The sequence below is a fragment of the Lolium rigidum genome, chromosome 7, assembly GCF_022539505.1.
Source record: "Lolium rigidum isolate FL_2022 chromosome 7, APGP_CSIRO_Lrig_0.1, whole genome shotgun sequence".
Lineage (NCBI taxonomy): Eukaryota > Viridiplantae > Streptophyta > Magnoliopsida > Poales > Poaceae > Lolium > Lolium rigidum.
This window is the reverse complement of record NC_061514.1, coordinates 3,349,856-3,371,279: the sequence shown is the minus strand read 5'-3', so window position 1 is coordinate 3,371,279 and position 21,424 is coordinate 3,349,856. Positions and strand designations below refer to the sequence as shown.

Genomic DNA, 21,424 nt, shown 5'->3' with positions numbered 1-21,424 from the left:
TGATGCTTAACTCTTATCTTTCACCATATGCTTTATATGTTGTAAATATGATCTTACGTATACTTACAAACTACCACCGGGAAATATTTCCTAATACCTCTTGTCCTAGGACAATTGAGAATATATTATGAGGTAGATATTTATTGATCATATTTACTTTTTCTCTTGTGTTTAATTGCCTTATTCAATGCCATGAGTTTGTTGTGCTTTGACTCCCATGTGTCTTCCTTTCATCTTATGAATCCAATTTGTCTATTCAAACTTTCTTAGCCTTTTTTAGTAGATATAGGTAGCGTGATGATGCTAATTTTGTGCATTTTGTATTCATATGCAAAATCCTAGATAATGCACTAATCATGGGAGAGCTCTCCTATATTTGTTAGAATGCTTAACATCTCTTGATCATTATCAATGGAAGACAACCCTTTTCTTGTTGGTACTTTGTACCATCATAAAAAAGTGTTGAGGGTTTGGTTTATTTGTTGGAACCTTGCTCTCTTGGGAGTTGGTTATCTCATTCTTTTGTGTTTGGGTTTAATTAGCATCTTATAATGAGATAAGTCTTTGGAGTCAATCTTGTGTTGATTTGATTCTTTGATCTAATTTGTACAACCATCGTTTCGTAACTTACTTGGTGTTTTGTCCAAATTTTATCTTCATTTGGTTCTTGAAAGTCTTGTGCATGCATATTTAATATATTTATATCTTATGGCATGTGTTACTTTTTTTGATCCAGTATATAGGGTAAACTCCATCAAATCCTAATTTGATTAAGATGTGCATGAAATTCGATTTCATATCTATATGCACATAGTTTTGTGGAGTTTGTCATATATGTTGTAGTGTACCTAACTACTTTGGACCTAACTAGTTTGGAAACCATTTTGTGCTTAATTTTGTTTTAGGTACAAGGAGATACATTGGATGTTTGTCTCACACTTAGGAAGATGTGGTGACTCAATGATAATTTGAGGCAAGCTAGGATGGTCAACGAACTCATATCTACTACATCCACACCAATGCTATCTCGATAACAAGTATCTTCTCATGCATATTTTTCTAGCATCCAACCATGTGGTTGCATCTAGGCATTAATCTCTTGATTTGCAAATATTATGTTTCTTGCAAAGATTTTAATGAAACCTCTTTATTGCAAATGTGAGTAAATTGAGATGAGCACATATGTTCGGAAGTATATAAAATCATGCTCATGATTCATCCATCCCAACTATGCCTATCTAGCAATTTTATTGCATATCAATTCCTCAAGCCTCTCACATGTGCAATATCGATGAAAGTGCAAATTGAGTTATTTCTTTTGGTATCCTTGTTTGTGATACTTGTTGCCTTTCTCAATGCATCCCAACTATATTCTATCCCTTGTTGATATTTGTGATGTATGTTGTGGTTGAAGTTCATGAATATACAAAAAGTTAAAATCGAGCCTTTGGCCATGCTATTAAGCAAAAATTCTTATTGGTATATTGCATGACTTCGTCTTGAATATCATGCTATATTTCTTGTGTATCTATCTTGTGTGTACATGTTTATTTGTGGATAAATATCTTCGTGATTTTGTCCACTTAGAGAAACTTATACACATAAGAGATGATACATCTCCATTTGATATCTTATTTATGTGTTGTGTGTTGATTGGTCATTATAAGCAATATAATTCATTGAATACTATTATGATGCTATTTGCTCATCCTTGTAATAGTCTTATAATATGCTTTGGCATGTCTTTCACATATCCTCTTGGTTGAGCCTTTTATTATGGTGCCTCCTACTTGTTGATCAACCATTTGTTTGTTGCAAGTGTTTTTTCTATCTATGATCTATTGCAAATGTTTGTGTTTTTAAATGGTAATGAGGGAGTGAGGATTTCATGTTACGCATATTGTATTCAAATGCAACATTTTAACTTATGCATGTACCTTGGGGAGCTTCCTCATTTTATTTAAAGCACTATTCCGTGGTGATCACTAGAGTTTAATTCACTTGGTATCTTTTGTTTTCAATGATATTTTTGGAGTGATGATTCCATGTTTGTGCACTTTATACTCCAATGCAAAGTGTCCAGCTTTTGTGCACAAACCTTGGGGAGCTTCCTCATATTATTTAGAGCAATCTTCTTGATCTTATCATAGTATCTATTTCTTTTGGTATCTTCTTTGTGGTTCATTTGGTTGCTTGCTTCATTTGTTGAAACTTCTTGACTTTATTATCTTTTTGCAATCTTTGATCCTCTATATAGTGTGATTCCTTTCAAATATTCGTTATTGGATACATGCATTTGATTCCACTCAAATTATGAGAATGCACACGGTATGGAGGGACTCTCACTTTATTGGTCTTCTAAATATTTCACCCATTTCGGAAATTGGTGCCAATGGGGGAGAAGTTTGGAGGGTTTAAGGGAATTTGGTTATGTCTTTGCTTTGTGCTTAAGCATCTGCCTATCAATATTCATCGGATCCCAACAAACACAACATGTAGGATTACAAATAGATGATCTTGATCATGATAGGCAGCTCACAAGATCTAACATGATAGCACAATGAGGAGAAGACAACCATCTAGCTACCGCTATGGACCCATAGTCCAGGGGTGAACTACTCACACATCGATCCGGAGGCGATCATGGCGACGAAGAGACCTCCGGGAGATGATTCCCCTCTCCGGCAGGGTGCCGGAGGCGATCTCCCGAATCCCCCGAGATGGGATTGCCGGCGGCGGCGTCTCGGGAAGGTTTTCCGTATCGTGGCTCTCGGCATCGGGGTATTCGCGACGAAGGCTTTAAGTAGGCGGAAGGCGGAGTCGGAGGAGTCATGGGGGGCCCACACGCTAGGGCCGCGCGGGCCCCCCTTAGGCCGCGCCGCCCTAGTGTGGCGGCGCCCCGTGGCCCCACTTCGTATCTCCCTCGGTCTTCTGGAAGCTTCGTGGAAAAATAGGCCCCTGGGCGTTGATTTCGTCCAATTCCGAGAATATTTCCTTACTAGGATTTCTGAAACCAAAAACAGCAGAAAATAGCAACTGACTCTTCGGCATTTCGTCAATAGGTTAGTGCCGAAAAATGCATAATAATGACATATAATGTGTATAAAACATGTGATTATCATCATAAAAGTAGCATGGAACATAAGAAATTATAGATACGTTTGGGACGTATCAATCGGCCACAGAATTAAGTCTAATAGTAGTTGCTTTTGTAACAAATTTAAAATAGACTTTAAGAAGGCAGATTGATCTATATTGTTGAATCCGTTTGGCATCACTAACCTTTGGCAATAGAATAATTTTCCCGAAATTAATGCGGAAAAGCTCAAGCTGGCCACCATGAAGCTCTCCAAAGGGCTCCATTAGATCCGTCTTGATTATATCCTAGAATGTTTGATAAAACTCTGCTGGGAAACCATCCGAACCTAGCGCTTTATTATGCTCCATTTGGAAAATCGCCTTCTTCACCTACTCCTCGGAGAATAAGGAGCAGGAGCAGTGAGCACAGTGAGCAAGATTGGAGAAGAGTTGGGGCTCGATTCAATCGCGTGGTCGTGCTCATGCAGTGTGCCACACTTGCAGCTGCGTCGATACCCTGGCAGCCCATGGCTACGTCCGGCAGTGCGCCGCTCGATCCTTCTGCGTTGCTACCTCCTGTTAGGTTGCTCCATCGCTTACCCCTTGTTTTTCAGTCGAATGAAGGTGAATTCTCTAAAAAAGGCCGGTCTTCGCGAAGGTCCAAAAATCTCTCCGCATGCGACGCGTGGTGCGTTGTGGTGCCGTAATTTTGGTGGGAAGTGGTCTTCCCGCCCGTCAAATGTTGCAAGGGGAAGTAAGGTGGGATAGGAGAGGAGAGAGAAGGACAGGGGATGGTCCAGTTTTCCCTTTATTTTTTTAGATTGATTTTTTCTAAATGAAAAATCTTGCGAACCGTAAGTCTAAATTGTGAACCGTTTTCACTTTTGAGATCCTCGCGTCGAGATCTTCAAAACTAGATCCCATCTAGATAGGTTTCGAAATACTTTTTTCAGCACTTCCAATACTACCGTGATTGTACTCGTTGTGGTACCTAAATGTACTCGTGTTTCAACTGATAAGTACTTCTGTTTTTAGTGTATTTGATGCAGTTTTTCCCTTTACTCAGCAATTGTACTTATTCGTGTGCGCTAATGTACTTGTGTTTTTGTACCAGTACTTCTTAGTGTGCGCGACTGTACCTCTGTGCTAGTACTCGCTCGTGTGTGCGACCGTACTTCTGTACCAGTACTCGCTCGTGTGCGCGACTGTACCTGCTCGTGTGCGTGATCGTACCCGCTCATATGTTCGACCGTACTCCGTGCATGTACTTGCTCGTGTGCGCGATTGTACCCGATAGTGTGCGCGATCGTACTTGTACTCGTCCGTGTGTTCAACTGTACTCGTGTGTTATATGCAATTGTACTCGCAAAGGCGGAGCCAGGCCCAGGCCACACGGGCGACGGCCTGGGGCGTGAGAAATCCATTGAGCCTATATTTTGGATTTTGGCCTGGGGCGCAGCCCAGCCCAGCTAGGGATGGCTTTCCTCACGTTTTTCCCCACACTGTGAGCGCGAGAGCTAGCGAAGACACACACGGATGGAACAAATCAAAACCCCAACCCCCAGGAGACGAGAGTGAGCGACGGCCGCCTCCGCGCCATTGCTGCCGCCGGGATTCGGCTCCACTGCTCCAGGCTCCAGCACTGGCGAGCGGCGGGCTCCGCTTTCCGTGCCTCTCCCTCTCCAACCTCCGCTTTTCCGGCGTCTCGTGACTCCCGTCGCCGCCTCGCCTCCTGGCCCGGCGCAGAGCTAGGTTTTCCTCTTTCCCCCCTTTTTCTCTACCCTCTGTTTCCTCAATTTTTCTTACAATTTGATTGTCTAAATTTCCCCTTTAGTTAGGTGCTCTGGCCGTAGCTATTTTAGTTAATTTAGCTACCGATTATATTTTACAGGAGGATAAGATGAACGAAAGAAACACAATTGATAGTTTTTTTCCCATTGCAAACCATATAATCGGACTTTTTTTTTGCCCTTTGTAGTTTGCCCGTGGCGTGACAAATTCCTGGCTTCGCCGTTGTGTACTGGTGCGTTCTACATAACTGTACTCGTGTGTTGTACATAGCTATATTCGTGTTCTCGCGCGGATGTACGCGTGGATTTCGTGTGGTGGGCGTACACGCGGACTGACATGTACTTGCGCGGAGGCGCTGTACACGCGTTTGTACTCGCGCGGAGGAGTGGCGTACGCACGGAAGGAAGAGTGATGTACGCGCGGAAGGAGTACCACGGGATCGTCCATGTGCTGCCACCAGTCAAGGTCGGCCTCCGTCCAGTCGTACCCGAACGAAGGGGCAAAACCTATACACCGACCAGGTCGGTGGCTACCGGCCACCGCACACCCTCTGGTCGGGTATGGGCCAGGCCCATTTGTGGCTTTTTAGCCTCGTTTTTTCTTTTTTCTTTTTTTCTTTTCTGATTTCTTTTTTCTGTTTTTTTTTCTTTTTTCTGTTTTCGGTTTTGTTTATATTTTTTTAGATTCGAAAATTTTAATTTTTAAAAATTGTTCAAATTGAGAAAATGTTTAAATTAAAAATGTTTAAATTTGAAAACCGTTTAAATTCGAAAACCGTTCAAATTTGAAAATTGTTCAAATCGAAAAATCGTTCAAATTCGAAATTTGTTCATATTCAAAAAACGTTCAATTTTGAAAATTATTCGAGTTAAAAAATTGTTCAAATTTCGAATTTTGAAAAATATTCAAATCCAAAAAATGTTCAAATTTAAAAACTGTTTTAATTTCAGAAAACTGTTCAAATTTTATGAAAAACTTCTTCTCGAAAAAAGTTTTTAAAAGTGTTAGATTTTAAAAAACGAAAATATAAACAGAAAAGAAGGAAGAAAAAGGAAAAAAAAACCTCACCTGATGCAATGGGCCGCGGCCCACTAAATTACTGGATCGTGGGGGGTGTGCGGTGCCTTCCGCCCACCGACCAAGTCGGTGGCGAGGAGCTCCCGAACGAAGGAGATAGACAATGCAACAGACGGGCCAATGTTTTCTAGTAATAGAGTGGGCCTTGAATACATATTAGTAAGTATTTGTTTAGCAGAAAGCTAGGGTGGGCCATGGCCCAGTTTAGCCCCAACTAACCTCTGCCAGTGCCTATGTATATTCCTCTTCATGTATGTTCGAATGAAAGGTTGTTCTGCTGAAAGGATGCGGCGAGTGATAAGAATGAAAAATGTCACAAAATAGTGTATCCCAATGATACTGATGATTGTGCAAAAGGAAACAGATCAAGGTGATCTGTCTCACCCTTCAGTTAATTATATTATGTTTCAGCATAGTAGCAATAGTTCGTGTGAGATATACCTTTCTGCAATTACCTAATTTGCTTCTCTTTGCAACATAAAAATATAAAACTCTTTTGCAGCAGAACTGATTGTTGGATGCAAACGTCGTGTGATCCATGCCATGTGTTCTTTGAGATGGCCACTGCTAAAAAAATCCAAGCGGTGAGATTCGAACTTTAAACATTGTACTTCCACGCGTGAGTTGCCTTCTTATGCATGCAGTTAGAGATACTTGAAATAGTTATATAGGTCACTGTTCACAATATACTTGAGTGAATGCTGAATGAATCAGACTTTCAGTTTGTGTGCAAATTTGTATGAGGATGTTTCCTGTGGTCTCCATGCTCTTTAATTATGCAACAATTTCTCTCTATTTTCATGTTGGATTCACCTCTTTTATTTTGTTAAGAATTTTCTTTATCACTACTCCCTCCATCCGCAAAAAGGCTAGTGGTATCTTAGTCATGATAAAGTTCATAAGGTTCCTCCAGGTTGTGTTGCACGCTGCAAAAGTTGAAAAGCTTCTTCTGTTATGCAATACCCATTTATTATGGTTACTTAGTTGATGAGACATGCATGTGTGTTCTGTCCTGGTGAAACATCGCTTAGCCAAGGTACCCGGTGGCTGGGCCATCGTTCCCTATTTCATTTATGTACAGCCCAGTGAGAAAACAACGTGGCCGGTTGGTCTATAAAGAGGAGCACCGAGCATGACTGATGTAATCTTGGTTCTCAAACTACCGTGTAGTCTTTTCAGCCTCTCGTAGAGCATTAGTACACGTTTCTCCCAGGATAGGAGCGTCGTTTGTTTTCTGGTCAGTTTCCACTTCTCCTTGTTAACATGCAGATACCTTGCGACTATGATCAGCTGGCTTTTGCTGATTGGAAGGGGAGGCCCATGGAAACAACTGCATGGGTTCCTGGCATCCCTTTGGAGATGACAATTGCTGCTCCTGCTAGCCACGGTGACCTGGTCGTTAGCTCAAGGGGACAGCAGCAGCTGAAGCTGGTTGAGAGTACTGATAATCAGTATGAGTGGAGTAGCCCGATCGAAGTGTTCGAGCAAGCAGCACAGGCATTTGAGGATGAAGTTGGCGAGATGGAAACGAAGATCCACCTCTTCCCTGCAAGCATGAAAGATCTCTCCGCCCAATACGCCGCCCCAAAGGTCGTGTCCATCGGCCCTTACCACCACGGCAAGAGCCCGGACTTCCGGCAGATGGAAAGCGCCAAGTACGCAGCCGCCTGCCACTTCATCAAGGATTCGGGGCGCTCCGTCGAGGAGGTGTATGGGGCGGTCTTCGCAGTAGCGGACGAAGCCCGCAGCCACTACGACAAGGACAAGGTGCAACATTTCGGCGATGATGATTTCAAGCCTATGATGTTCTATGATGGCTGCTTCTTGCTGCAGTATATGATGTCTTGGTGCGGACACAGCGACGATGATGATGACGGCACGGCAGTGGATGTGGATCCGTTGCTGAATAGTGTTTTCAGCTCCAATGACCGCCGAATCTTCAGCGACATTGTGCTACTTGAGAACCAGCTCCCTTGGGTGGTGGTTGAAAAGCTCATGGGCTTCATGCCCAAGCCCCTGGACATGGAAACGTTCCTTGGACGGGTGAAACCGTCTCTGCGATCCCGCCAAGATCTTCTTTTTGATCCTCCTAAACTGGACAGCAGCTACAAGCCTCCACATCTCCTTGGCCTCCTACGACACTACATTGTAGGGAGCAATCACATTAGTGCTACTCAGGTGTCAGAGGCTGAGACCGAAATATCCCACAAGGCCAAGAAAGTGTCACTTTCTGTCAGTGTCATCGAACTCGCGGAGATCGGCATCGAGCTCACAGCAACCAAAACTAAAGCAGAACTACAGGACATGGGCATCAAGAGAGGGATCTTCTCTGGAGAGCTCTTCCTAGCGCCTCTGTCACTGGACGATGCAAACGCAGGATTCCTTGTCAACATGGCAGCTTTAGAGCTATGCATGACCCCAGATTTCTCCGAAGCCGATGATACATTGTCGACAGTCTGCTCGTACCTCTGCCTCCTGGGCATGGTCACGGACAGTGAGGAGGATGTGCAGCAGCTGCGAAAGAAGCATATCCTGCAAGGAGGAGCAGGGCTCACCAACAAGAACGCGCTTGACTTGTTCATCAGCCTCGAGAAGCACCTGCGCCCCGGGAACTCCTATTTCAACACCATTGTAGGCATTGAAAACTACAAGGTCGAAAGGCGGTGGTGGATCATAGTGTACAAGTTTGTTTACAAGAACCTCAAAACCATCATCACCGTGGTGTCCGCCATGGCTGGATTTGCTGGCTTCCTTGGTGCGATCAAGTCTCTCAAGGGATCAAGATAAGCTGCACCCTCCTGTGCTGCGATCGATGAAGTGTTGTTTTGAGTGTGCTTAGCTGCTGCGACAGTCAGTTTTCCCTGTATGTCAGTTCTATTTGCAATGATATCTTGATATAAACATTCTCTAGCTTAGCAAGGGTGTTAATGTTTTTCTTTATGGTGTCATTTGTCTCGCCAACAGGGGTTTTCATAACTCCGATTCTGGCTTACTTAACTGCCCTTGTGAACCAAATGTGCGTACAGTACTACAGTATGATAATTTCCTGCCAGAATTAATTCACTGTATATGAGTTCCATTTGCATATTGATATCTTAATATCGATATTCTCTGTATATGTGGTATTATCCTAGCTGCGCAAGAATTTAAGTGAGGGCTGACTAAGCTAGCACTACCACCAACCCAGCGCGTACGTTGCAAATGCAACACATCATGGCGAAGCATAGATGAGGTCATATGCTAATAGGGCAATGTTAATTAGGTGCCAGAATTAGGCCAAGACGTACCGTAGCCCATTACAGTTGAAAAAAGTAAACTAGACCGCTCGATCGGCACACGATGAGCAGAGGGATCTGTTACTTTGTTAATTCATCCATCGTGGCCTCGTGGGGTGCTTTTAGCATTCGAGGAGCAGCTATGGATACATATACTTGGTAATTTCTTTTTGACTTTCCAGCAAAGCATAGCTAACAGTATGGCCTTTGATATTTGTCAAGGTAAAGCACAGGCTTTATCCAAGTCTCAATGCCATGACATGCAAGTCTTTTGCATGTTCTTGAAAAAAAAAACAAGCTTTTCCCTCATGCATGCTGGGTTGTGCCTTCACTTTTCGATGCCAGTTGCGCGTTCGTAATTAATTATGAACTTGTGATTATGATAAGGTGGTTGCGGATCTTTGGCAGAAGGCTGTCAAAGGTGTCGGTTTAGAGGGTTTTGCAAAAACTCTTACTAGTTTGCAAAGTGGTTTATCGTCCTGGGGTACGGCAACCTTTGGAAATTTTTAAAAAGGGTCCTGAAATCATGTTGAGGGAACTGGAGCTAGAGCGTCTTGTAGCCCTGCCTGCTTAATGAAATCCTCTTTTACCCGCAAAAAAAACCTTCAAATTTTTTTAAAAAAGGTTGAACAATCTAAAAAGAGAGCTTGAGCAGGTACACAGACTTTCAGTGGGTAGAGGCCCATCAGCGGAGGAAAGAAAATTAATGGAGAGAATCAATGAGGTTTTGTACCAAGAGGAGATTTGAACTAAGCCGCGATCACGAGGTCAATTGGCTAAGGTTAACAGAACATTTCTACCCTCAACGTGAGGATGGCTCATGTTGCGCCGATGTCGAGGTTGTTAAAGAGGAGGTTCAAGGTTTCTATAAGGATGTGTACATATCAGATGGCCACTAGTAGAAAACAGGTCTTTTGTTCGGAGCTGTCCGGAGCATTTGTTCTGGTCGTGTTACGAACCCGGACTAATATAAGCATTAGTCCCGGTTCGAACGGCTAGGGGATGCCGCACGGTTTTAATCCTGGTTCAAATGGAAGCTTTAGTCCTGATTGGAGACACCAACCGAAACTAAATGGGTTACAGCAGGTCCCACCGGTGTGAGCCTCTTTAGTCATGATTGATGTCTCCAACCGGCAGTACGGACACCAACCCGGACTAAAAGTTCTCTGGGGGTCACACCCCCGTGGATCGCCTTTTTTTAGCTTTAGAAAATATAGAAGAAAATGATAGAAAATTAAAAATTAAAAATCCTTTTAGATGTAGGTAGGTTAGGTGATCTAGTTATTATGAAAAATAACAAACATGAATTTTGACTTTTTTTACAAAAGCTGTATTTTGGTAAAATGGCAATGTTTTTTGCATACGAACTCGAAAAAAAATAATTAATATATGAAAATCTATCTACGCGAAAAGTTACATCTGATTTCATCGGCTATGCGTGGTTAGCCAAATTTTTTATTCTCAAACTGCTAAAGGGAAATATGAAAATTTCAAATTTTAGGTTTTGCAAAAAGAAAATTTGGTATTTATTTATTTATTTATTCAAGATTATTATTACATCATTACTTTTGTTTATTAAAAGAATTATTTGGAATTCAAACAATAAAGAAATGTGACATTGTGACCAATAGCTTAATAGGATTGATATGATACTAATATCAATAATGTGTGCTCAAAGCACTTTGAAACGGGACGGAAGGGACGGAAGGAACTCACAAGTTAAGCATGTTAGGGCTGCCGTAGTTTGAGGATGGGTGACAGAGCGAAATGTTTGACCACTAGTTAGAGACTAAACTGGTCAAATAACTTAAATACTAGAAATTCTGAAAATCAATATAAAAAAGTTTGAATAAGAAAAATACACATGGAGGCATTTAGTCTCCGTTGGTGTTACAAACCAGGACTAAAGATCCTTCGCTCTGGCGCACGCTCGCATCCCACGTGGAGAGTCTTTAGTTCCGGTTTGTAGCACAATCAAGATTAAAGAGTGGGGTTTTAGTCCCTTACCAACCGAGACTAAATGCCCGTTTTCTACTAGTGGACGCACATGCAAGGACTCTTAAACTTAGTGAATGAAAAGGTAGTGCAAGAGGATAAGGCAATTCTAGAAGCAGAAATTATAGAAGATGATAAGAGAGCTTTTTTCGGATGCATCCTGAAAAGCCACTAGGTGTGGACGGCTTCACAGCTGGTTTTTACCAGCGCCATTGGAGTTTGGTTGGCCCGGAGCTTTGTATTGAGGTGCTTGGAACGCATGGAGATATGCCCGGAGCAATTACTCTAATCCCAAAGGTGCTAATTCCCTAATCCATTAAGCAATATATAGACTCATTTCTTTATACACTGTTCTATAAAAAAATAGCCATAAAACAGTTGCAAATAGAATGATGCCTGTTCTTGAGTATACATCAGCCACGAGTAAAGAGCTTTTGTGCCAGGATGTTTAATTAGTGACAATGCTCCCGTGGCTTTTGAATGTGTCCATTCAATGAAAAGGAAAAAAAAAAGAGGCATTGTGCAGTTAAGCTAGACATGATAAAAGCCTATGATAGTGTGGAATGGCCTTTTGTTCTTTTGTTGAATCTGTGATGTAAAACTAGGTTTTTCTTCCCGTTTTGTTCAGATAATTATGAAATGCGTATCCTCAGTCAGGTTTTAGTTAAGGTGAATGAAGGTGTACTGAGCCTTTCTCTCCTTCTCGTGGAATCCGTTAGAGAGATCCCATGCCGCTGTATTTATTTCTTGCTTGTGCTGAGGGACTGACGGCATTGACACAACACTACAACACGGGCTGAATGGCGTTTATGTAGGATTTTTTTAAGATGATGGCATCCATATGTAATAGAATTTTATTATATTGGATATAAATAGAACTTTATATCTTAAAAGAAATTATTATTTAACTAGAAGTTATAACTTATATCCCATTATTTGATTAAGTGTTGGATGCTTTAAAACCGCCAAACCAAGACACGGTCCAAAACCCCCGGAGATCACCATGGATATCTCATCTCTTATTTGTTGATGATACTTTGATCTTCATCAATGCACGCGGTGCAAGTGCAACCCGACTTAATGAAAATTTTAATATTTAGAACTTGGCATCGGGATAGAAAGTAAATAAGGAGAAAGAGGGCTATCTTCTTCGGTCCTTGACTCCTTGTACTTCAGATGGTCACAAAGAGGAGGTGAAGCAAAGTCTGAATATCCAAACTGGGACCTTCAGTCTGGGATTACCGACTGCGGTTCGTAAATTGACAAGAACGACGAGCTTCCCCACACTGACAGCAGACTTGAAGAAGACACCTCGCGAGGATCTATTAGAGCATCTTCACCAACGCTCCCTCACGTAGCGACTATAATAGCAATTTAGTGGTTGGACGCGTTTTTTAGAGCCACAACCTCAAAAGTAACCAGTCAATTTTGAAGCCTAACATAACAGTCGGCACGTCTTTGCCGCTCTCTACACACCGGGCTGTGGACCGCCCTAGCATTGAGAGAAAGCGGTGGTCACATTTTTAATGACCACGCGCAAAAGTTTGGTCGTCATTGTCTTCAATGTGCGTGCTGGTTGCCGAGGCGGCGACTCAATGGCACGCCGCCCGCCCCTCCACGCGGCGACGGATGAGTACTTTGCGTCATCAAAGCACAATGCGGCCGTCCTCTATAAACCGCACCGGCACTGCCTTCTCCGCCCATTCCCCTGCGCTACTACTCCTCGGACAACCCTAGCCACCATCGACCACCTCATCCTCCACCGCCATAGCGCACAACCACGAAGCCGCGACAATGACACCGGCGCCGGGGAGGACCGCCCACACAATTTCACCCTCGATGAGGCTGAAGTCCTCTTCCATGCCTGTCTGCTGGTGCCGCCGGAGTATAGACTGCCACACGACTGGCACCACTCCAACGTCGGCTAGTTGTACCACCGACGCTGGAGGGCGAGGAGCTTCGCGCCCTCATCACGGAGTGGCGAGCACAACTGCCACCGATGAAGCGTAACTTACTGATGTGGGCGCCGAACAACCTGAAGTGGTCGGCCGTCTTCTAGCACGAGCCGAAAGCGGAAGTCGCGCGCTTCGCCGACCCTGGCACCGGCCGATTCGGCGTATTTTTATCCTCCAGCCCCGGCGGCGCATTCCACCCTAGTATCTGCATACCCAGCTTCCTCCCGCTCTGGTTCGTCCCAAACCGGCTCGTCGTGATCCGCAGGGCGGCAACGCTCGGCGCCCTATCCGCCGATGATGCGCGGCGGCATCATCATCGGAGATGCACCTCGCGGTTCTTCCTCAACGCCGATAAAGAGGGAGGCGGTGGTGAAGAAGGAGGCACACTCACCGCCGCGTGGGTGCCTACACCTTAGTTGCCGCAGGGTGTCGCTCCTTCCGCCGGTTGTGCCATCACCGCCACCACAGCCGGCGAAGAAATGGTGGGAGGAAGAGCTCGAGATGCAGGAAGCATACCGCGGCGCTGACGACCCAGATCGACGAGGACGTGCCGGCGGCAACGCAACGACATCCAGTGTGATGGTCGGCATTGGTCATCAACAACTTCATCGGCCTCGACCCCCCTTCACTGGCACCGGCACCCGCACCAGCGATGGCGGTAAGGAAGGAGGGCGCGGTGACGGTGCCGACAACCTCGACTTCAGCGCGTTCGACCGCCTTCATTAGATTAGGATTTACTTTTTTTGTTTACATTTGTCAATCTTTGTGCAAATTCTAATAAAAACCGTCGAATTTTAAGTTCAAATATATTATAGTGCTATTGGGATCGCCCGTTCGGGGTCACCGGCGTTTGACCTCTCCTCAAATTGGGGAGAAGGTGCTGGCATCCCCCATAGCGCGGTGTCAGCACCCCTGTTGGCGCATATTTAGGGCGCGCCCGTGGAGATGCTCTTAGGGGTTTCATGTCATGTGACACCAACCTTTGCTGCAGGGAATTCGTGCCCGACAAGCTCGAAACTGCAACGGTGGTGTCTCTATGGTCATTGGAAAGTTTAACTTTTAGGTAACTCTTTTTTATGTTACTTACGGTGTTGTGATTTGCTACATATGTGCATAGCTTTTATTGTGTAAATATGGGTAAAGTGTTATAATTTGAAACATGATCTAAAGCTAGAACACGGCGATCTACATGCTGAAATTGCGGTAGAACATCGTGTAGTCGCCCCCGTCGTCGTCATCACTGGAGTTGTCGGCGTCCTCGGGTGACGGCGCCTGCTGGCTGCTCTGGCCGCCGTCTCTGTACCAGCGGCTGGAACCCTGCGCAGGGTCGCCGTGTGGCTGCGGTGGGTGTGGTGGGTGTGGCGCGGGCGGCGCGGCCTCGCACGGCCGCCATGTCCAGCAGACGCTGCTGCTCCGCCTCCTGCCTCGACCAGGCGAGCGCCGCGTCCATCGGGAGGGCGTTGTCGGCGGGGACGAGGTATTGCAGCAACCTCGCCATGGCCTCACGGATCGCCACGTCCTCGGCCCGCGCGGCCTCCTCTTCGGTGAGCTGGGACGCAGCGGCCACTATGACCTCCTGCTTGGCCGTCTTCCTCTTGCGGCCGCGCGATGGAGACGACGACCGGAGCCCCCCTCGCGGATGACGAGGGCGCCGCTGCTGCGCCTTCTGGTCGGCAGTGGTGACGTCGGCTCCTTCTTGACGGCCCTCAGCGTCGCTGGTGGAGGAGCCGACCCACAGGAGCGTGATGCCGACCTTGACGCCGACCCAAACGAAGACGACGACGGTGCCATCCATTGTGGTATCCACGAGCTTCCGTGTCGGTGCGACACGGAAGGCGCCGCCGGCGGCGGCATCCCCAGTACGGGTAGTTTCCGCCCTCGATGTGCGCGAGCACGTTCTCGAGGGTGCGGCCCGGCGCGCTCCACCAGCGGCGGCGGCGTTTTTGCGCGCGGGGGGAGGGGTAGGGTCATCGTAGGCGTCGAGTTCTCGCGCGTACCTTCGCCGGAAGAAGTCAGTCCACGCGTCATAGTTGTCCGGGAAAGAAGCGCGGCTCGGTGCACTGCTCGTCGCTGAGGATGACGAGCACATCGTCGATCTCGGCTTCGAGCGCGTCCCATCCCACTGGCGGAGGCGGGATCGGGACACCCCCCGCGCTCAGATGCCAGCCTCCGGGCGCGCGGAAGTTTCGCGCCGCCTGGTAGCCCGCCATGTGCAGAAGCCTACCCTCCCATTGGTGCAGAGACCGCCGGCCGAAGCCATTGTTCGCCGCACCGTCGTAGCCCGCCATTGCTCGCGCGAGGAGATTGGGGAGAGAAGGGAGACGGGGGTGCTGAATGCGGCCAGACGCGGCGGTTCCGCGATAAATAGAGGGCAACCACGTGTGAATTTGAGGCATCGTCATTAATCGCCGCGTGGAAGCGACGCGACCGGTGGCAGGCTTTTACAGCACGCGGAAGACGATGCGATGAGGACGCCGATCTGATTTTCTCGCCGACAAGTCGAGGCCACCAGCCGCGCGGGAAGTTTTCTCGATATTTCTCGCGCTTTCGTTTCCTTCGGACTCCCCGAGCGCTCCCCGGGGGGTCGGGGATGACCCCCCAAATCCGAGAGAAAACGAGGATCCGGGGGCGCGACTGAGGACCTTCCTCGGGAGACAGCTGGAGATGCTCTCAAGCCTGCGCAACGGTTCAAGTGAGTAACCACACAAGCACTGAGGGCATCTCCAGCGGGCCGACGCATTTCGGACTCCCAAATTGTCCGCGAGCGTCCGTTTGCGTCGGCCCGCGGATGCGAAAATGACCGTGCGTCCGTTTACGTTGGGGGTGGCTCCAGCGGGCGACGCATTTCCGGCTCGGGGCAGTCTAGATTCAGAAAATTCAGAAAAGAGGTTGTAGCCTCAAATTAGCTCAAATTTTCACAAAATTGAAGCCTCAAATTACATCAAATTGAGGTCCGAAATAAGTTCATCACACTTTGCACATGGTACGGCGCAAAGTGGAGTTTAAAAGGGGCACAATAAGGCCTGGACAGCAAATGAAGTTCAAAAGGAGGCCATGGTGCTAGACATTGGCGCCGGTGGTCAGGCGTCTCGCGCGCGGATTTCGGCGCGCCTCTTCATGAACCAGGCCCTTGTACCGTCGTCGACGCTGATCAAGTCGGCTAGCATGATCCTTGTGTCCTCTGCATAGGTCTTGGCATCGGCGTCCATCCTCCTGGCCTCGGTGTCCATCCTCCTGGCCTCGGCCTCACGCAATTTCGCCTCGGCGTCTGCCTTTTTGGCCTCGACGTCCATCCTTTGGACCTCAATGACCTCTTTCCTGAGGTTGAGGTAGACGGAAGTTGCGGCCTCTTTCTCTAGACGCTTCTCATCCCTAGCAGCCATGTCGGCATTATTGTCGGCCATCATCTTCACCAAGCTCTGGGTGAACGCAATGGCATGTGCCTCCCGGACTAGATCGGCCTTGGTAGCCTTATGGCCTCGGGGACGCGGTGGAAGGGCATGACGGCCATGATTGTCATCTTCGCCGTGGATGTTAACCGCTATCCCATTCTTCACAGCTTCATCGAAGGCCGCAAAGCCTGTATTCCACTTTTGCGCGTCCTCCAGCTTCTCCCAGCAATGGACCATATGGTAGCCCTTCTTATGCACTGCCCTGAACCTCTCCAAGGCACGGGATACCACTGAAATAACTCCAACGCCGCTAATGGGGTTGTTGACAACTTGTTCAACGGCGGAGCAGAACTTGCTTGTCTCTTGTTTGATGTAGTTCTAGCTTTTTCTGATGGACTGTTTCGTGCGATCGCTCTTCATCTCGTAGGGATCGTGAAGCTTTTTCTCATTGTACTCATGCATGACCTTAGCCCAGGGCACCTTTCCCTTTTCTAGGCTCCATTGATACAGTCATGGCTTGTGGCCAGCCAAGCGTCGCACAAACACTTGTCCTCGTCGTCGATAAATCCTAGTGTCATGTGGCTCTCCCCCTTCTTCTTGCTAGCATTGTCCGTGGTGAGTACATGCCCTGTTGGCGCGTCCTCATAGTCGTCTACGCACACGGTTGTTGGTTGCATGGGCTGGGTGGAGAACAGCTGTGCGATTTCGATGTCCACGCCATCTTGCGTCGGTGCCCACTCATCATGCGGCTGTCTCCCGGCCCCGGCGTCACCAACGAAGCCGCCGTTAAAGATCATGGCCTGGATGTCGCTCTCTTGCCGGTCGTTCCAATAGGCTTACGAATCACCGGACGTCAGACGCATGACACACGACAGTCGCACACAGTGAGAGAGCTTTATGTATCGGTTCGTCCATCGTCGGGCCAGATGCTGCCATTTCGTCATACAGCCTGCGGGGCTCCGGCATGCTCTCCTCCGGCACCTGACGCGTCTTGTGTGTCGCGCCCGGGCAGGAGTCACCACTCCTCGGCATCCTGTTGAGGTCGGGAACCGGCGCCCCGTTGAACAGCACCGGCGCCACGCCGGAGGCGAACCGCGACGCCAGCTGGACCTGCACGGGAGTGGGAGTTCCAGGACGCAGCTGGGAACTTACCGAGCTCACTGACGAGGTCGGAGGAGCGACGCCGGTGATCCCCTCTCGCTTGACGAGCATGTAGGCCTCCGCTAAGGTCGGATGGAGGGCTACTTGCCCGGCGCCGGCTTTTCAGCTGCATCTACCACGCCTACTTGCTGACCTCCTGGACGGCGGCCGCTGCATTCCTGTCTTTCAGATTCTTGTGCCGACCGCAACGGTTTGCGGCCTTGACGCCTTTCTCCTCCTTTGACCGCACCTTCTTTGCCGGCTTGGCCTTAGCATCCTGGCCGCCGGTGGCGCCCTGCTTTGCTTCCGCCGGAACTGCGGCCTCCATTGTGGCCATGGTCGTGGCTATGTGGGAGTCTGGGGCGGCGCCGGGTGCGAGGGTTACCTCGGAATCCGTGGTGGTGGCTACGGCGGCGAGGACGTCCATCGCTTCTAGACTGCTCGTGCCGGTCTACTTTGATTTTTCGCGCGGGGAATGGCCACTGGCGGAAATGTTATCGGCCTGCCTGCCACTGACACGCGGGTCCTACGTCAGTTTCGGCGGACACTCAACGCAACTACGCAGCGTCCGCGGAGACGCAAACCTAACGCATATTTGGGTCAGGTTTGCATCGCCGCGGACGGGCCGGTCACTTTGAGTCGACCCACTGGAGCAAGGCCCGGACGCATTTTTGGTCACGGCGGACCCAAACAGATGAGGGACCGCGTCGCCTCGTTGAAGATGCCCTGACGAACGGTTGTTCTAAACGGAATGGCGTAGACCGACAGGGTCGCTGTAGCGGCGAGCCGGTCTTCCGGAGAGAGAGGGGAAGGGGTCGATTGATTCCGGAGAAATCGCCGGTGCTCTCTCGGGGTGAAACCCGGTACAGCAGCACCCACGCGGCCACGCGATTCGGGAAGCGGAGAGAGCTTTTGTGTGATTTTCTGTCGTCTGTTCATCGATACGCGACCTGCTCAGGTACTGTCTCTGGAGCCGAGAGAGACGAAGAAGGGGTCGATGGCGAGCAGGGACGATCCCATCAGCGCCCTCGCTGAATACCTCCTACCACCACGTTCTCTCCTTCCTCCGCGCGCACGAAGTGGTGCGAACGGACGGCGCCAGACTGGACTCCTCCGCAACGCCCGCGCCAGACTGGACTCCTTCTCGGGGTCATCCGCGACAATGGCGCTCACGTGAACCTGTGGCTCCGGCATGCCATGATGTGCGGACCTCGAGCACTGCTGGCGTGAATAGCGTGACAGCGTCTACAACTGGGAGGACGATGGTGCGCCTCTACGGCTTCTCAATGCGCCTTCCCTCTGGGCTCTAGCCATCTCATATCCCACCACTTCACGAGACTGGAGCTTCAAACGATGCATGTGCACTCGGGTTGGCTGGCACTGGCGGATCTCAAGACGAGGATGCGACATTCAGGGAATTCTATTTTTCGTTCGGTCTGTTCGCCGAGCCTTGTTTCAATGGAGCTAATCAGTGCTATGCGTAGGGCTCTCTACTGGTTGAAAGCATGCCGGTGTTGCTTTCATCAACTATTACTTTTTTTTCTTTCGGAGAGCAATTGTTATACTTGATCTGGCTAGCTTGTGTTGATTAGATCCTTGTGTTGGGGAACTTCTGATTCGAAGAAACCCTAGCCTCCGGGTCGCTCTCGGGCGACTCCGAGGCGACCCCCCCCCCCCCCGCGCCGCCTCCACAACCCCTCCCCAACCTCGCCTCCTGGCCCCGCTGCTGCCGGAGGAGGCCGTCCCACGGCGGACGGAGGCGGCGGGGAGCACCCCCGGCTCAATTCCCCCCCAAAAAAATTCAAATCTCCCCATGTTCCTCCCTTTCCTCACGTGCCCAGGTGCGCCGGCGGCCCGACCGTGCTCGGCTTCGTCGACCCCATGCTCATCAACCCGCGGATGTCCTCCTTCTCGGGGGCCTGCTGGCTTGCTCGACCCCTGCGCCGGCGGCGCGAGTTCCTACGCGTCGCGCCCTGGCGGCCTTCATCGCGTGGTCCTGCGCTTCGCCACCCTTGGCGGCGGGCGCTTGCCACTTTGGTCATCCTTCCCCATGGTTCTGGCCGTGGAGGCCAGGGGTCTGGGCCAAGGCCTGCCGGCTGCGCTCCCGTCCTGATTGGACCATCGGTGGTTCGGCCACTGCCAGACCGGTGGCCCGTGTCCACCTTGGTCGTGGTTTTCGTCGTGTGGGGGAGGTCGTCCTGTCCCGACGTGCGTGCCTTCTCCGAGAGAAATCTCTGTTCCGGGCATGGTCTGGAACTGGCGGTGACGGCGCTCTCTGCGTCGTATTCCTCCTTTGTGGCACCGTTCTGGAGCTTCGCACGCGTCGGACAGATGTGCCTCTCGTCTTCCCGCCGGCCCTTGGGGTGCATCCTTCCGGGGCTGGCTGTTGTCATGGTGGCCCAGGCGGGGCTGCCTGGACGTCCTGGGGTGGCCTCGGCTTGTGTTGCCCTTCGACCACGGGGGCGGCACACCGGTGTCGTCGCCCCAGTCTCGGCTATCTGACGCCCTTCGACTGTGCTTGGTCTCGGCGGCACAACTCCCTTCGGCTTCGCCGACAGCACACCGGTGTCGTCGCACGGTCTCGGCTATCTGACGCCTTTCGACCGTGCTAGTGATGCTTCTTCGTGTGCCCATGTCTGGTGTCCACGTATTCCGCTGCCTGTTCCTCTGGGCTGCTCTCCTTCGGTGTCGAGGTTCTCACCGGAGGCCTCCCTGGAGGATGGATTGAGGCCCTCAAGGAGGCGGTCTGGTTGTGACCTTGCTCTGGTTCGCGCCTTGTGGTGTGACTCGATTCTGCATCGCCATTCAACCACGGGGTCGGCACGCCAGTGTCGTCGCCCCAGTCTCGGCTATCCGACGCCTTTCGACTGTGTTTGGTCTCGGTTCTGCAGGTCCTTCGTTGTTGCCCGTTGCTCGCCTTGCCAAGTCGTGGTGCTCGTCCTTTGAGATGCTTGCCTCCCAGGGGGTTCGGTTGGCTTCATATGCTAACTTCCCCCTTCCTTTGTGTTACCTGTTTTTCTATATTTGTTGTGTCTTCTCTCCCTTGTACCCCCTGTATTTCTCCAATCTATTTGTAAGAACTTGAGCCTCCTATGCTACTTTCGATGGAATGCAACAAGCGGTGGGGATTTCCCCCCGTCAACCTTGAAAAAAAAGCTTGTGCTGATTATTGTCCTATGAATGACTAAAGGGATTGCGACGATAGTCAGTGCTATGGTTGTTATAATTCTCAAGGTGATGCTGATGATAAGCGTGGGGAGTCTGTGCTTCTGATTCTGAAAGGTCTATTGGAAGCCGCGGAGTTGGGGTTGTCAATCAATTGGTATGCTTGCTTACACCTGCTTCTATTTTTTTCTATTCCAAAATAGATCGGCTTCAGTTTGACAGTTAATATTACGATGCTCATACGGGCTGCGATGGCATGGTCTGCCGTCTCCGGCGCTCCCTCTATAGCTTTAAGCAAGACCCTCACATCTGGTTTGACCATTTCGCCTCTGTGGTGACTTTCGTTGGCATTGTCCCTAGTGCACTTGACCCTGCGCTCTTTGTCCACACATCTTCTCGTGGTCGTACTCTTCTTCTCCTTTATATCGATGACATGATCATCATTGGTGATGACTCTGAGTACGTTGCCTTTGTCAAAGCCCGTCTTCTGTCCTCTTTGCTACTTCCTTGGAATTTGATATTTCTTCTACCTTCGATGACTTCTATATCTCCTAGA

At 49.1% G+C, this 21,424-nt stretch overlaps 1 protein-coding gene across 1 annotated transcript; it reads left to right on the top strand.

Moving 5' to 3' along the window:
- Nucleotides 1-7,209: 7,209 nt before the first annotated feature.
- Nucleotides 7,210-8,733, top strand: LOC124669473 (UPF0481 protein At3g47200-like). The gene has a single exon (XM_047206092.1). It carries the CDS (start codon nucleotides 7,210-7,212, stop codon nucleotides 8,731-8,733), a length of 1,524 nt encoding a protein of 507 aa, XP_047062048.1.
- Nucleotides 8,734-21,424: the final 12,691 nt, after the last annotated feature.